Source organism: Melanotaenia boesemani, chromosome 4, assembly GCF_017639745.1.
Source record: "Melanotaenia boesemani isolate fMelBoe1 chromosome 4, fMelBoe1.pri, whole genome shotgun sequence".
NCBI classification, from domain to species: domain Eukaryota; kingdom Metazoa; phylum Chordata; class Actinopteri; order Atheriniformes; family Melanotaeniidae; genus Melanotaenia; species Melanotaenia boesemani.
Window position 1 is genome coordinate 2,723,756 of NC_055685.1, and position 15,657 is coordinate 2,739,412.

The 15,657-nt window shown below is 43.9% G+C and overlaps 1 protein-coding gene across 2 annotated transcripts in view; it reads left to right on the top strand.

Annotated features, from left to right (window-relative positions):
- Positions 1–11,139, top strand: part of LOC121638548 (metal transporter CNNM1-like) — a 26,696-nt gene extending 15,557 nt beyond the window's left edge. For both annotated transcript variants that reach the window (XM_041983393.1, XM_041983394.1), the window contains exons 7-10: positions 3,303–3,582; positions 3,887–3,988; positions 8,132–8,236; positions 9,780–11,139. In XM_041983393.1, coding sequence (XP_041839327.1) covers positions 3,303–3,582; positions 3,887–3,988; positions 8,132–8,236; positions 9,780–9,859 — 567 coding nt within the window. In that variant the 3' untranslated portion in view covers positions 9,860–11,139. The remainder of the gene's footprint in view (positions 1–3,302; positions 3,583–3,886; positions 3,989–8,131; positions 8,237–9,779) is intronic.
- Positions 11,140–15,657: the final 4,518 nt, after the last annotated feature.

The following is a 15,657-nucleotide window of genomic DNA, read 5'->3' on the forward strand; positions in this document are numbered from 1 at the left end:
GGGGGGAGTTAACAACAACTCCCCATCCAGAGATTGGGTACGAAGCCCCAATAAGCACAATCACGCAGAGCGAGGCAGCAACTGACCTAAGGGATAAGATCATGGCATAAATGAACATCAGGCAACCCCGACGCCGATTACAGAGGCTGAGTGGAGCACCATCTGAAAGTCTCCTGGAAGATGTGAATGCAGATTTGAGAACGATTCCTACAATGACCATCACTGAAACCAATGAGGTGAACTACACCTCAGCAGCAGTGATCCTTGAGATGATTGGCTATCAACCAAAGAGCAACCATAAAGATGCATATCCACCATAGAAGAGGAGGTTGGAGGCTAAAATCAAGGCAGCTCGGAGAGAAGAGAGCCAACTATCAGAGCTCCAGAAAGGTGCAATAAAAAAAACAGGTACCCAGGTGGTACAGCCAGAATCCCATACATGAAGCACTAGAAACTGCCAAACAACGACTCCAAGCATTGGCCACCTGCCTAAAGAGGTACACGAGAGAAATTGAATCAAGGCGAATAAACCGGCTGTTCTCAACTCAACCAGCTAAAGTGTACTCTCAGTGGCAGGGTAATAACAACAGGGCAGACCTGCCAAGACTGGAGACTGAACAATACTGGAAAGGCATATGGGAGAAGGAGGCATCACACAACAGCGGTGCACAGTGGCTGATGGATCTAAAAGCAGACCACAGAAAATTCCCTGAACAAGAACCAGTAACCATCACAGTGTCAGACATTTAAAAAAGAGTCTCAGGTATGAAAAACTGGACAGCACCAGGGCCTGACATGATTCACACCTACTGGCTGAAGCAGCTAACTGCACTCCATGAGCGCCTGGCAGCACAAATGACCCAGCTGCTAAAGGATGGGACCCACCCTGAATGGCTCACTGAAGGCCAGACAATCCTGATCCAGAAGGATCCCCTGAAGGAAACAGTTCCATCCAACTATCGGCCAATGGAAGCTCATGTCAGGCATCATAGCAGCTAAGATAAGTGTGCACATGGATCAATACATGAGCACAGCACAGAAGAGCATTGGTAAAAATACCAGAGGAGCAAAACACCAGCTGCTGGCAGATAGAACAATTGCTCGGGACTGCAGAACCAGGAATACCAATCTGTGAACTGCCTGGATTGATTACAAGAAAGCCTATGACTCAATGCCACACACATGGATCATGGAATGCTTGGAGATGTATAACATCAACAGGACTCTAAGAGCCTTCATTGCAAACTCAATGTGGCAGTGGAAGACCACCCTTGAGGCCAACTGAAAGCCAATTGCACAAATGTCCATCAAATGTAGCATATGCCAAAGAGATGCCCTGTCCTCTGTGCTGTTCTGGTCTGAACCCTCGCAGCCAAATAACAAAGACTGGCTATGGATACCGACTCAGGAATGGGTCCACCATTAGTCACCTCCTCTACATGGATGACATCAAGTTGTATGTCAAGAGCGAGAGAGACATTGACTCACTGATCCACACAATCAGGATCTACAGCAATGACATCGGAATGTCATTCAGACTTGAGAAGCGTGGTCGGATGGTGACAGAGGGAAGGTAGTCCATACAGAAAGGGTCTCACTCCCAGACGGCAGAATAGCAGACACTGAGAACAGCTACAAGTACATTGGAATCCCACAAGCAAATGGCAACCTCGAACAGGCCACAAGAAAAGCAGCCACAGCCAAATACCTCCAACAAGTAAGGCAAGTTCTAAGGAGTCAGCTCAATGGCAAGAACAAGGTCCTGGCAATTAACAACTATGCCCTGCCAGTCATCAAATACCCTGCAGGAATAATAAGCTGACTGAGACTGTACACTAAATGCAAGGAGGCAGAGGACTAGATTGTCAGAACCACTATCCAGGATGAAACATCCAACATCCTTGAATACATCGGGAAGATGGGCTCGAAGTGCTCAGTGAATGTCTCAGGCAGTGGAAAACAGATCATGTGGTGATGAAGGAATTATCATGGGAGGAAAAGCCCCTCCATGGGATGTACCACCGACAGATAACTGAAGTGGCTGATATCAAGAAATCCTACCAATGGCTAGAAGAGGCTGGACTGAAAGACAGCACAGAGGCACTGATCATAACACCAGAGCAATAGATGCCCAGATATACCATACAAGACAAGACCCCAGGTGTAGACTGTGCAAAGAGGCCCCTGAGACAATCCAGCACATAACTGCAGGGTGTAAGATGCTGGCAGGGAAAGCTTAAAAGGAGCGTCATAACCAAGTGGCTGGTATAGTGTACAGGAACATCTGTGCGGAGTACAGACTGGCTGCTCCTGTGGGACTTCCAGATCCAGACCGACAAAATGGTAATGGCAAACCAGCCGTTGTTGTGATGGACAAACAGCAGAGGAAAGCCGTTTTGGTTGACATCGCAATACCAAACAATTGCAACATCAGGAAAAAGGAACATGAAAAACTGGAGAAATACCAAAGCCTGAAAGAAGAACTTGAGAAGGCCTGGATAGTGAAGGCAACAGTGGTGCCCGTGGTCATCGGAGCACTCGGGGCAGTAACCCCCAAACTGGAAGAGTGGCTACAGCAGATCCCAGAACAAACCTCAGACATCTCAGTCCAGAAGAGTGCAGTCCTAGGAACAGCAAAGATACTGCGCAGAACCCTCAAGCTCCCAGGCCTCTGGTAGATATGGTATAAATATATATATATATATATATATATATATATATATATATATTTATTTATGTATGTATCTATATTTTAACCTGCATTTGTGGCTTTGCCCTTAACCGTGTTACTACTGTGTTATGTTTAACTTTCTAGAGCGTTTACAGCACCACTTCTTCCTCTGAAAAAGGACTAAAAAATCAGCTCCAAGACTCCCACAAGTACATCCAGACTGCACGAAGGGCTTAGTTAAAGGCAGAATTTGCTGTGGTGGGTCTTCATGCTGAGTTTCCTGCTGTGGTTACTTCATTATAGGTTCATGTTTGGGTCCAAACACTGTAAAGATACATTTCTCTCTGATAAATTCTACTTTAGCCTCACACAGGACAGAAAACATCCAAATATTCTGCTGTATTTCCATTCTGAAAACGAACGTAAAAATGTCTGTAATCTGGGCTATATTTCAAATGTTAAAAATATCAACGATAAAGAAATATTTTTGGTTTACAGATAATTCAACACAGTTCTATTTTCTCATCATGTAGAGGAGCATGTACAAACTCATAAATTCATATAAATGTTCTCATGTTTCAAACAACTTGAAGCCTTTAAAAAACCCAGAATTCTCTGCTCCTGTTTTCAGATCACCCGGAGCCACTACCAGAACGCATTAACCGCCACCAGGATGGACAGCTCCCCTCAGACACCCGACGCCGATACCCGTCTGACAGAGGGCAACACCCCCACCCCGGACCCCCCAGCCACAGACCACACCGCCACGCTCATGCCTTCCGAGCACGCCACCGCCACCCTCATGCCCCCACTCAGGGAGCCCGGCCGGCCCAGCTCGGCTCGGACCAGAGGACAGCAGTCGAGTGTCCCACACACCACCTCCCTGCTGAACGAGAAGAACCGCATTGTCCGTAAGAGTCTTCAGGGTCAGACGCTGGAGAGGCAGGGGGAAAGTTCAGACCCAAGTCAGGAAGAGATCATGTGATCAGCCAGATGGAACAGCTGCAGGAAGATCTGTTTTTAGGATGTAATATCTAATTTCCACCCTAACAGTTAAACTTCTAGCAAAGTGTGTGAAATGTGTGAAGTTCTGACGACAATATGGCTGCCCCCGATATTCATTCACTTCCACTGGTGCTACATTCACTGAACCATTGTACTGTGAACTATTAGCTCAATAAAATGTGACAATCTGTTTCTCTGTGTGTGTTACAGGAAGTAAGTCTGATGGTCAAAAGAGTCCCAGTGATTCAGTGTTTCTCAGAATGGATGAGATCCCATACATCCGAGAGGACAGATCTGAGACAGAACATGCTGGTTTGTCTTTATTCTTCTAAACATCTGCAATGAATGAATAAATAAGCTTTGAAATCCCAAATGTCTTAAAATCCGCAACCTGTGAAATTTGGCCTTTGAAAGATGCGTTGGAAATATGTTTATATCACTGTCACTGGTTTATGGGGAAGCCAGTTACTGCTGCTGGTCTGAGGTTAAGCAACAAAAGTTCCTGCAATCTTAAAACTAGGCTTCCTGTTTTGGTTTTGTGCAGTAATAAATATGTTTATAACATAAGTCATGAAAAAAGTAGTAAATGTCACAATAAATAGCGGCACACTGTATGTAGTCAGGTAGGATTATCTGCAGAGTAAATCATTACTTAGACCAGGTGTCATTAAACTACTCAGTACTGGGAATAAAACAGCCGCTGTGAGCCACTAAAGAACCATTACTTTTTAATAGATAATGAATATTAACAGACACACAAAAAAAATCTTTGTAATTTATTTTGACTGATGGTTAACTCAGTAATTATAAATGTAGGGATAAACAGATGGCATAGGAACCTGTGTTGTTTAAACCCACCCAGTGTAGCTGCTGACCACAGGGAGATGTTTAGTTATTCCAGAAGCATCTATAGAGTCCATTTAACATCAAAGCAAACAGCAGAATTACAGTTTCACTGCAGTAGGTGTGTTTTATTGAATAAATAACATTTTCTTTTTATTTGTGTACTTGATGAAAAACATTTCAGACATAAAGAGAAACTAAGGAATTAATGGAGCAACCTATGGAACTTGCCTCCGTGGAGAATGGGGGTGTTTTAACACAGTGGTTCTTAACCAGGTCCTCCAAAGAGTACAGGGGGTCCCAGAGGCTTTGAACATTCAGAGCTATTGTGATTAATGTCCACACATTGTTCCTATTTGAAGGAATAAACAGTAAGAAACTATGTTGTTAATTTAACTTTAGCTTTATGGAAGGACAGGTCTCAGCCAAAATACATTATTTATAGAGAAAATCTCACTTTTGAAAGCATAAAACCAAGTATGGTTTCAGCACGGGGTGGGGCATGGGGTCCATGGCTTCTTAGTATTTGCATGAATAGGGTACCCAAGGAAAATAGGTTGGGAACCACATACTCCCACACTCGCACTTTTCACGCTTTCTTTTTTAAACTTGCTACAGCCCAGCTGCGTTTTGCACCAACGTGTCTGCTCTGGTGGCTCGCTGGTCGTCTCCGTTTGTGCAGCGATGGCTGTCAGTGGTCAGCTGATCAGCTTTTCTCTCTTGTTGCGTTTATCATTCAGCTGAGTAGAAGGAAACTAGCTGTTCATGGTTCACACCGTCACATATTTACCCCAAAGTCTTGTTGTTGGCAGGACAGGGTTTATAATGCATCTATGCAGGGGCGGGTCTAGAAAAGTTCTGATGGGGGGGGCCAGGCAGGAGCACTAACCAGGAAAAGGGGGGCACAAGTGAGACCATTTTTTAGGTGTAGAATTTATTAAATTTTAAACTGATTATTACAACTAAAGGTATCATCTCGTGTAAAAAAAGTGAAGAAAAAGTAGTAAAACAAACAGCCAATGATGTATTTTATCAGCAGGTGTTTACTTTCAGTGATGCTGCTGTACGACTTTTATCACTGCTGCACAAACACTCACACTAAAAACCTGTTTTAATCCAGATCATCAGTTTTATAGGAGTTTCTTCATCAGTGTTGGCTGTTTAACTTCAGTTGTCTCATCTGCTGGTTTTAGGACAGAAATTATCACCATGGAGACGGTTGGTGAGATGATGCTGTATGAATTCTGAGTTATGATCTAGAACGTGGTAGAGATGATTTGGAATAACATATAGAATCAACAGAATGAGCCAATGCTATAAATATTTACTGTTAACTGACCTTCTCTTACATGCTGCTTACATTACTGACCCTTGGACGTCTGATGTTTACCGAAGAGAAGGTTGGTTAACAGTAAATATTTGTAGCATCGGCTTATTCTGGTGATACAATACAGTAAAAACTGTATGATTGATTTGTAAGCTGTGATAAATCATGATTAATTAATTTGAAAGCTGTGATCAATCTGATTAAAAATTTTAATCATTTGATAGCCCTACTATAAATACTTTTATGCCCTTTGGCAGAAGACACAGATGTGGAGACAGTAGACAGTAGATGGAGGACATTAGAGAGAGGGAGGGGTTTGCATGAAACACAAGTTGCTTCCCGTTTCAGATAAAGTTTGGGCTTTTTCTGGAGACATGTGGGTGATAACTGTCCATCTTTGGCTCTGTGTGTTTCTCCACCTGCTGGAAGTCACGGCTCTTTCATAAAAGAGCGTATGAAGACATGGAAACTAATTTCTTTAGTCAATATTTTTATAATCTTGTTCATTAATACAGAAAATTGAGTTTTTAATGTCTTTATTCTCACAATAAAAACTACAGGATTGGAAGTAGTGAACAGATTTATCCCTTTCACTCCACATCAGAAAGAGACTGGTCTTAAATATAAAACACCCGGGTTAAAAAGTGGTTTCTCTCCGATCCTGACCAGGAAGCTTTTCAGAGAACTTTTGTAACGCTCACGTTAAATAATGCTGCATTCAACGACCACTGGGAACTCCTAATTTTCAAAGTAACATCATTAGATGTAATATGCCTAACACAAGTGGTATTTCGTTTGAATGAGACATGTGACAGAGTAGGTTTTGTGGCTTTTTAGCTCTTCTGAGGTTTTTGTGAGAGACCTGAAGGAGAGCAGTGTTTTTCCTCCTTCCATGCATCCACTCAAGAAGTCTTAAATTTACCTTTGAGCTTTAAACTCCCAGAACCAAAAGATACAGTGCAGCATAACCATGGATCAAATTCTGATATTTGACTCAGAATGCAGACAGTTTAAAGTGCCTGCTTGCCTGTTCTTTAGGGACTGGACAGAATATTACCAAATCATCGTGCACATTTTTAGCCCTTTAACACCTGAATTTATACAGTGAGTTTAAGTAAACTCTGTGAAAAAAAAGGAAAAAAAAATAAATAAAAAGGAAAAATGCATTAAAATTAAATATAAAATAAACTAACTACAACAAATAAACAGATAATAAAATGTAATCTAAAAATAAAACATAAAAAATGTGAATGAATAAAAAAATAATAAATAGAATCAGAAAATCAGAAAAAAAATAAAAATTAAAAAATTAATAAACAGAAGTGGTTTGTTGCACATTTATGACAGTAGGCCTCATGAGGTTAAGCCTGGTACACACGTAAGGATTTCTTTAATCTCATGAGATTTTTTATCTGGTCGAGACCTCACACGTGAAGATAAAAAATCAGGCATTTAACAGTTTTGATCGTACTGTGTGTGGTGGCGCTGATAATGTAATCACAGAACAACACACACTTAATGATGCTGTCCCGCAACTGATCTACAATCTAGTCCTCCGAGCCTGAAATCTCATATGACCAAGCGTGATCTAACAAAAACGTAGAAGAAGAACCATAGAAAAAACCGGCAAAAAAAAAAAAAAAAAAGGAAGAAGAAGGAAAACACAACACCCAGCGTGGAAGAGGACCTATAGGACGAGCGAATGATGGTGGTCTTGGGACTATTTTTAACAGAACTGAAATAATAACAGACTGGAGACGGCTTGAACACGGACTTTATTTACTTCATTGTTCCCCAGCCAGCTTGCTCTCTGATTGGCCACATTCCAGCCCACATCACCATCAACACAGTCACAATTCATGAGTCGTCGGCTTTCCTCACACACATGAAGATTTCAGGTCGTGAATATTGAACATGTTTATGTTTCAGATTCTCGGCTACGACCCGTTTCGGGACAAATCTGCTCATAACACAAGTCAAACCAAATGATAATTGTACAGAAAAATCTTATAAGACTCACAATAATCTGGTGTAGTCCTTGGTCGGGAAGGAGCAAAAATCGGGACAAAAAAGCGCGATAATCTTTATGTGTGTACCAGGCTTTAAAGAGTGATGTTCTGTTTTATGCATGAAGAGAACTCATCACAACATGCAAAGTTTCCACATAAGAACCAAACTTCCCAAAAGATTCCTGTGAGGAGTTTTCAGTAGGCCCCACAGGATATTATTCTGTCCTCTAACACAAACCTAACCTCTCTCGCCCTCTCTCTTTCTCTCTCTCTCAGACACGGCCTCTGTTCCCATAGAAACGGACACGTCTCCTTTCATCAGCAGCCTGTCCTTAAGCAGCTCGGAAGACACGCTGGGCAAGAAACTCCTGCTAAAACTCAGTCAGTCCACACACACATACAGGCCGGCTATTTACCCATCTATTCTACACCTTTTCCTTCTCATTGGCTCTGATTCACATGCAAACTACGCACACACGCGCACACACACTCACGCACTCACACACAGTAACCTGCCTACTTTGTATTCACATGTAGTCTCTGTGAAAGTCCCCTGCAGTTCTCTTTCCTCAATGAAGGTCCGGATCAGACCAGAAAGAACTGTAAATTAGTTTTTGGGCTTTTTTTTTTCTTCATCAGAAACGGCTCCACACACTCCAACAGGTTTCTGAGGTGATCTTACTGTGAATTGATCTTAGTCTGAATTCAAAATAAGACAAGACATAAAACAATCATGTATTGATGGATTTTTTCCACTTTTGCATTTGCATGTCAAAATCCTGAAGGTCCTAAACTTGTTTGGATGGATGGATGGTGGATGGATGGATGGATAGATGGATGGATGGATGGTGGATGGATGGATGGATGGATGGATAGATGGATGGATGGATGATGGGTGGATGGATGGATGGATAGATGGATGGATGGATGGATGGATGGATAGATGGATGGATGGATGATGGGTGGATGGATGGATGGATGGATGGATGGATGGATGGATGGATGGATGGGTGGATGGATGGATGGATGGATGGATGGGTGGATGGATGGATGGATGGATGGATGGATGGATGGATGGTGGATGGATGGATGGATGGATGGATAGATGGATGGATGGATGGTGGGTGGATGGATGGATGGATGGATAGATGGATGGATGGATGGATGGATGGATGATGGGTGGATGGATGGATGGATGGATGGATGGATGGACGGACGGACGGACGGACGGGAGGACGGGTGGGTGGATGGATGGATAGATGGGTGGATGGATGGACGGACGGACGGACGGGAGGACGGGTGGGTGGATGGATGGATAGATGGGTGGATGGATGGATGGATGGATGGATGGATGGATGGATGGATGGGTGGATGGATGGATGGATGGATGGATGGGTGGATGGATGGATGGATGGATGGATGGATGGATGGATGGTGGATGGATGGATGGATGGATGGATAGATGGATGGATGGATGGTGGGTGGATGGATGGATGGATGGATGGATGGATGGATGGATGGATGGATGGATGATGGGTGGATGGATGGATGGATGGATGGATGGATGGACGGACGGACGGACGGACGGGAGGACGGGTGGGTGGATGGATGGATAGATGGGTGGATGGATGGACGGACGGACGGACGGGAGGACGGGTGGGTGGATGGATGGATAGATGGGTGGATGGATGGATGGATGGATGGAGCTTGGGAGCTGATGGTGAAGGTAAATTTCAGACATGGATACCAAACTGAAATTTGTCATTTCCAGCTGTAAAATTGACCAGTTACATGCTAATGCCGGAGAGAAGGATGACATAATTCTTATTTCTAACCTGAGTAATCAAATGGAAACAATTTGGAGAAAAATAACGAAATCTTCTTCAGAGTTTTCCTTATCTGGTAACCTGTCTTTGTCCCTCAGGCCACAAGAAAAGGAAAAGATCTCGTGAAGGAGACAAAACCCCGGAGGACCTGTCGGAGCAGCCCCTGGTGAAAACCTAGCAGGATGCGTGTGAAATGGACCTGAACAACTCATCATCCCACGGTGATGTTAGTGGCTACTGAGCTACAGCTGAAAACACACTCCACACGCCCACACTGCTGGAGACGGGAAAGTGATCCATCACCAGGAACGTGCAGCTCACATTGGTGGAGGGCACCACTTCATCACAAAGGTGCAGGCACAGCTTCGGCTTTATGCATCAAACCGTAGCTTCTCCTCTTCACTTCTACATGATCTCCTGCTGATACTCGCGTATAAAACAACTGACAGTGAATGTAAAAGATTTGTAGCAGAAATATTAGTTTTTATACAGGTGGAGCGAACTGAATGTTGGTGCACAGGAAACAGATGGAGGACACCAAAGATGTTGTACTTCAAGTATTGCTCCACACAGCTGAGGAAACATCAGCAGAACAACACCAGTCACTTTCCTGATAAAATAATTAAAACACACACACACAGATTTTAACTTTAGAAATGCATTTTCTACAAATTCACATGAGCATCAGTGACTTTGGATGTTTGGAAATACAGATTCAATAACAGATGGACAACAGATCAACATCAACACATCTTCACTGACTCTGCTGGAGAGATGGGTTCTGTTCTTCCCTCTTCACTGTGCTAATCCTGGTTTTCCCTTCAGGACCAGGACGGAGCCGCTGGCTCTGCTGGTTCAGGTTTGTCCTGCCCTTTGTCACATGTCTGCGCTGCTGAAATGTCCACATGTTTCTGTGTGCGAATCAGGAGTTTTTCCGGTCTGATGAAGGTGGTATGATCTGAACTCCAGAGTGTGTTTCTCTGCTGGATCTCAGTGTTGGTTTAGAAGTGAGCCACACACACAGGAAAGCAACTCACCAAGACATCTTTATTTTCTATTTTAGTTTTTATTTGAACATGTTTCAAACATGTTGCTTCAGTTAAACATGTTTATTTACCAGGTCTTTTCATGTCCACATGTGCATTTTATATCTTGAAAAATAAAGAAAACACGTTATTTACATTAATGAAACTGAGGCTCAGACACAGATGTCCAGCAGCTTGGATCTCCCTGTATGATGAAAATCAGACTTTCATGTTTATTCTCTGAATCTTTAAACATCATCATCACTGAACCTTTATAATTATGAATGGATCTCATTATTTCTGTGTATTCTTCGCTGTAGGAGAAATTAAATCAAACTCCTTGCTCTTGTGACTTCATCACCTTCATCGTCTCACAGGATCTTTTCTCTATTGGATTAATAACTGAAAATTACAAACCCCATTTCAAGAGGAGCTGGAAATTTTTCTATAATGCAACAAAAACTAAAACCTGTAACACACTGTAACACACACACACTCTGTGAAACTCGGATAAAATCACCAGCTTCCTGTTTATTGATTTTGAACTGAGGATACTAATTATTTCCATTTTCACAGCTGAGTTCAAGTCAGCTTCTTTGTACAGCACCCATTCACAGCGGTCATCCCAAGATACTTTTACAGACAGTCCAATTCAAGTCACTTGTTTACAATCAAGACCTTCAAGTGAACGCCTTCAGTGGTGTTCAGATCAGATCGATACTGACAACATTGCTCACAGTTTTAATAATATTAATATGACCTGTGCATGAGCTTAGATTTTTCCTGTTCTTTTAAATTTTTTATTTCATATATTCTACTAACTTTGTAGGTACGTAGGTAGGGTAGGATGTTTTTACCAAACTTTATCTTTTTTCCTGAAACTCCTGAATGCAACCCAAATGTTGAGTCATGTCACTTTTCCCTGTAAGCTGTCATAACTTGACTTATTTGTTTATTACCATGAGGAAATATAATGTTGTGTGACTGAAGGCAATGTTGATCCATTCGCAGCAGCTCAGAGGTCACAGCTGCTGAACTGATTCATTTACTCAGTGATTCTCCTGAAACGAGCCAGAATCAATGAATGTAGGTGTTTCCTGCTCTGTGTTTGCATGGTGCTGAGGGGGCAGGATGGATGGGGTGGGGCTGAATGTTGTACCACTGCAGCACTGAAGAGGAGGATGGCGACGGATGAAAGTGGAAATCCTCTTAAAGGTCTTGATTTTATGTCTGATATAAAATCTGTTGCCTTTATAGTGAGTTTTTAGTGTTGGTCTCTCAACTGCACTTAGGATCAGTTTTCTCTGGATGCTGTAAACATATGAAGAGTTTTTATGGCTTTCCCATCTTTTTATAAAGAATAAGTTCTCTGGGAAACAGTTTATAGCTATTATTGGATGAAATTCATCAAATGAAAGACAGTATTGGCAGCGTATGTTGACAATTAATCACATGCATGGAAAAGCTCACACTGAACGAGGTAAAAGGGGGGAGAGGCATTCTGCTCATTTCCTAATGTAATAGGGTGGTGAGGAAGAGCAGAAGCATTCCTGCTGGGTGTACACGTCAGACCTGCTGAGTCACTTTGCTGCATCAGAGCTGCAGCCAATCAGCAGCTGTCCCTGTTTCTGTGGCGATCCAGCGTAATGCTGCAGCTGTATTATTGTCCACACATCCTGCGTTGGACAGACCTGTGAGCAGAGAAATACGGAGGCTGTTTTTGGAAATATGTGATCTTATTACTTGTAAAGTAAAATACAACTATGTGATGGTATTTTGTATCAAAATATTACAAAAATACAAAGTCCCAGGACATGCTGAACTCCTTTGTGTGATGTTTTTTTTACATCAAGAAGTCTGAGAGGGATCCAAACAAACCCAGTCACTAACTGATCATAATCAGTTTAACACACATTTCTTTCACATTTATGTAAAAAGTTGGTTTTTATACAGTTTTCCATTCTTTAAGATTCTTACATTCATCTCCCACTGTTGGACCCCCTTTTGTTGGGCATAGATCAGCAGTTTCAACCTGTCCCTGACCCCGGGTCCCCAAACAGCACAGGGCGTCTTCAAGGCTTTGACTGTACAGGGCCTGTGCAAGACCATGTCCAAACAGACAAGTTGAAGTGTGTGTGCTTAAGTTTTTCATCATTAGGATGTTTCGTTCACATGGAAACGAGGTTTTGAGAAGACAGAAGACAAATTAAATAAATGGGGGTCATCAAAATCTACTACACATCAACATTCTAAAACAGGGGTGCCCAAGTTCGGTCCTCGAGATCTACCATCCTGCAACTTTTAGATGCAACCCTTCTCCAACACGCTTGAATCAGGTACCATCTGGATGTCATTCAGGTCTGCAGAGGCCTGGTAACGAGCCAGTCATTTGATTCAGGTGTGTTGGAAAAGGGTTGCATCTAAAAGTTGCAGGATGGTAGATCTCGAGGACCGGACTTGGGCACCCCTGTTCTAAAACATATTCATATTAACATAAATTAAAAAATTAAAAAAAGCTACTTATTATGCCACAGCTTGTGCATCCAGTCAGTTGCGGTCCATGTACTGTGGTTCAGTGAGGTCAGTTGCGGTCCGTGTACTGTGGTTCAGTGAGGTCAGTTGCGGTATGTGTACTGTGATTCAGTGAGGTCAGTTGCGGTCCGTGTACTGTGGTTCAGTGAGGTCAGTTGCGGTCCCTGTACTGTGGTTCAGTGAGGTCAGTTGCGGTCCGTGTACTGTGGTTCAGTGAGGTCAGTTGCGGTCCGTGTACTGTGATTCAGTGAGGTCAGTTGCGGTTTGTGTACTGTGATTCAGTGAGGTCAGTTGCGGTCCGTGTATTGTGGTTCAGTGAGGTCAGTTGCGGTTTGTGTACTGTGATTCAGTGAGGTCAGTTGCGGTTTGTGTACTGTGGTTCAGTGAGGTCAGTTGCAATATGTGTACTGTGGTTCAGTGAGGTCAGTTGCGGTATGTGTACTGTGATTCAGTGAGGTCAGTTGCGGTCCGTGTACTGTGGTTCAGTGAGGTCAGTTGCGGTCCCTGTACTGTGGTTCAGTGAGGTCAGTTGCGGTCCGTGTACTGTGGTTCAGTGAGGTCAGTTGCGGTCCGTGTACTGTGATTCAGTGAGGTCAGTTGCGGTCCGTGTATTGTGGTTCAGTGAGGTCAGTTGCGGTCTGTGTACTGTGATTCAGTGAGGTCAGTTGCAGTTTGTGTACTGTGGTTCAGTGAGGTCAGTTGCGGTCCGTGTACTGTGGTTCAGTGAGGTCAGTTGCGGTCCGTGTACTGTGATTCAGTGAGGTCAGTTGCGGTCCGTGTACTGTGGTTCAGTGAGGTCAGTTGCGGTCCGTTGTACTGTGGTTCAGTGAGGTCAGTTGCGGTCCGGTGTACTGTGCTTCAGTGAGGTCAGTTGCGGTCTGTGTACTGTGGTTCAGTGAGGTCAGTTGCGGTCCGTGTACTGTGATTCAGTGAGGTCAGTTGCGGTCCGTGTACTGTGATTCAGTGAGGTCAGTTGCGGTTTGTGTACTGTGGTTCAGTGAGGTCAGTTGCGGTCCGTGTACTGTGATTCAGTGAGGTCAGTTGCGGTTTGTGTACTGTGGTTCAGTGAGGTCAGTTGCAGTCCGTGTACTGTGTTCAGTGAGGTCAGTTGCGGTTTGTGTACTGTGGTTCAGTGAGGTCAGTTGCGGTCCGTGTACTGTGATTCAGTGAGGTCAGTTGCGGTCCGTGTACTGTGATTCAGTGAGGTCAGTTGCGGTCTGTGTACTGTGGTTCAGTGAGGTCAGTTGCGGTCCGTGTACTGTGATTCAGTGAGGTCAGTTGCGGTTTGTGTACTGTGATTCAGTGAGGTCAGTTGCGGTCCGTGTACTGTGGTTCAGTGAGGTCAGTTGCGGTCCGTGTACTGTGGTTCAGTGAGGTCAGTTGCGGTCCGTGTACTGTGATTCAGTGAGGTCAGTTGCGGTTGTGTACTGTGGTTCAGTGAGGTCAGTTGCGGTTTGTGTACTGTGATTCAGTGAGGTCAGTTGCGGTTTGTGTACTGTGGTTCAGTGAGGTCAGTTGCGGTGTACTGTGATTCAGTGAGGTCAGTTGCGGTCCGTGTACTGTGATTCAGTGAGGTCAGTTGCGGTCCGTGTACTTTGATTCAGTTGAGGTCAGTTGCGGTCCGTGTGTACTTGTGGTTCAGTGAGGTCAGTTGCGGTCCGTGTACTGTGGTTCAGTGAGGTCAGTTGCGGTCCCGGTACTGTGATTCAGTGAGGTCAGTTGCGGTCCGTTGTACTGTGGTTCAGTGAGGTCAGTTTGCGGTCCGTGTACTGTGGTTCAGTGAGGTCAGTTGCGGTTCCGTGTACTGTGGTTCAGTGAGGTTGGTGACCAGGTGGAGCTACAGCAGTGGAGTATTTCATGTTTATCATGGAAACCGGGCATTTTTCCTGCAACATTTCATTACTGAAATGGTGTGAGAAACACACCACAGTGCAGATGATTACTTCCTATTAAAAAGGAAATGCTCTATGTTGATAGTTAACTTTGGTTTTATCAAATAAGGAAAATAACTCAGCCAGAATGCATCATTTGTGGTGAGAAGCTACTGAAAGCATAAAGGCAAGCATTGCTTCAGCATGTCGTGGCCAGAGGTGTTTTCCTCTGGCCACTATATGGCATTTGCCAGCATTTCCACCTTGATTAGGGGGGCCTGCGTGACGGGTCCTTCTAAAGCGGATGTGTTTGGCCCTGGTTGGCCCCGGTTGTGTGGGCCTCTTTAAGAACCTAACGGGTGGTGAAGTTCCTTGAACGGTGTAGCTGGTTGCCCACCGTGGTCGTTACACCGCTACTCCGTCATATACTCAGGCAGGCTGTGGTGGTTAAACGGAAGTCATGTTGGTACTAAGGGGCCCAAAGAGTGGCCAAGAAAATCTCCCCCCACCATTACACCAGCAGCCTGAAGCGTTGATCCAAGGCAGGA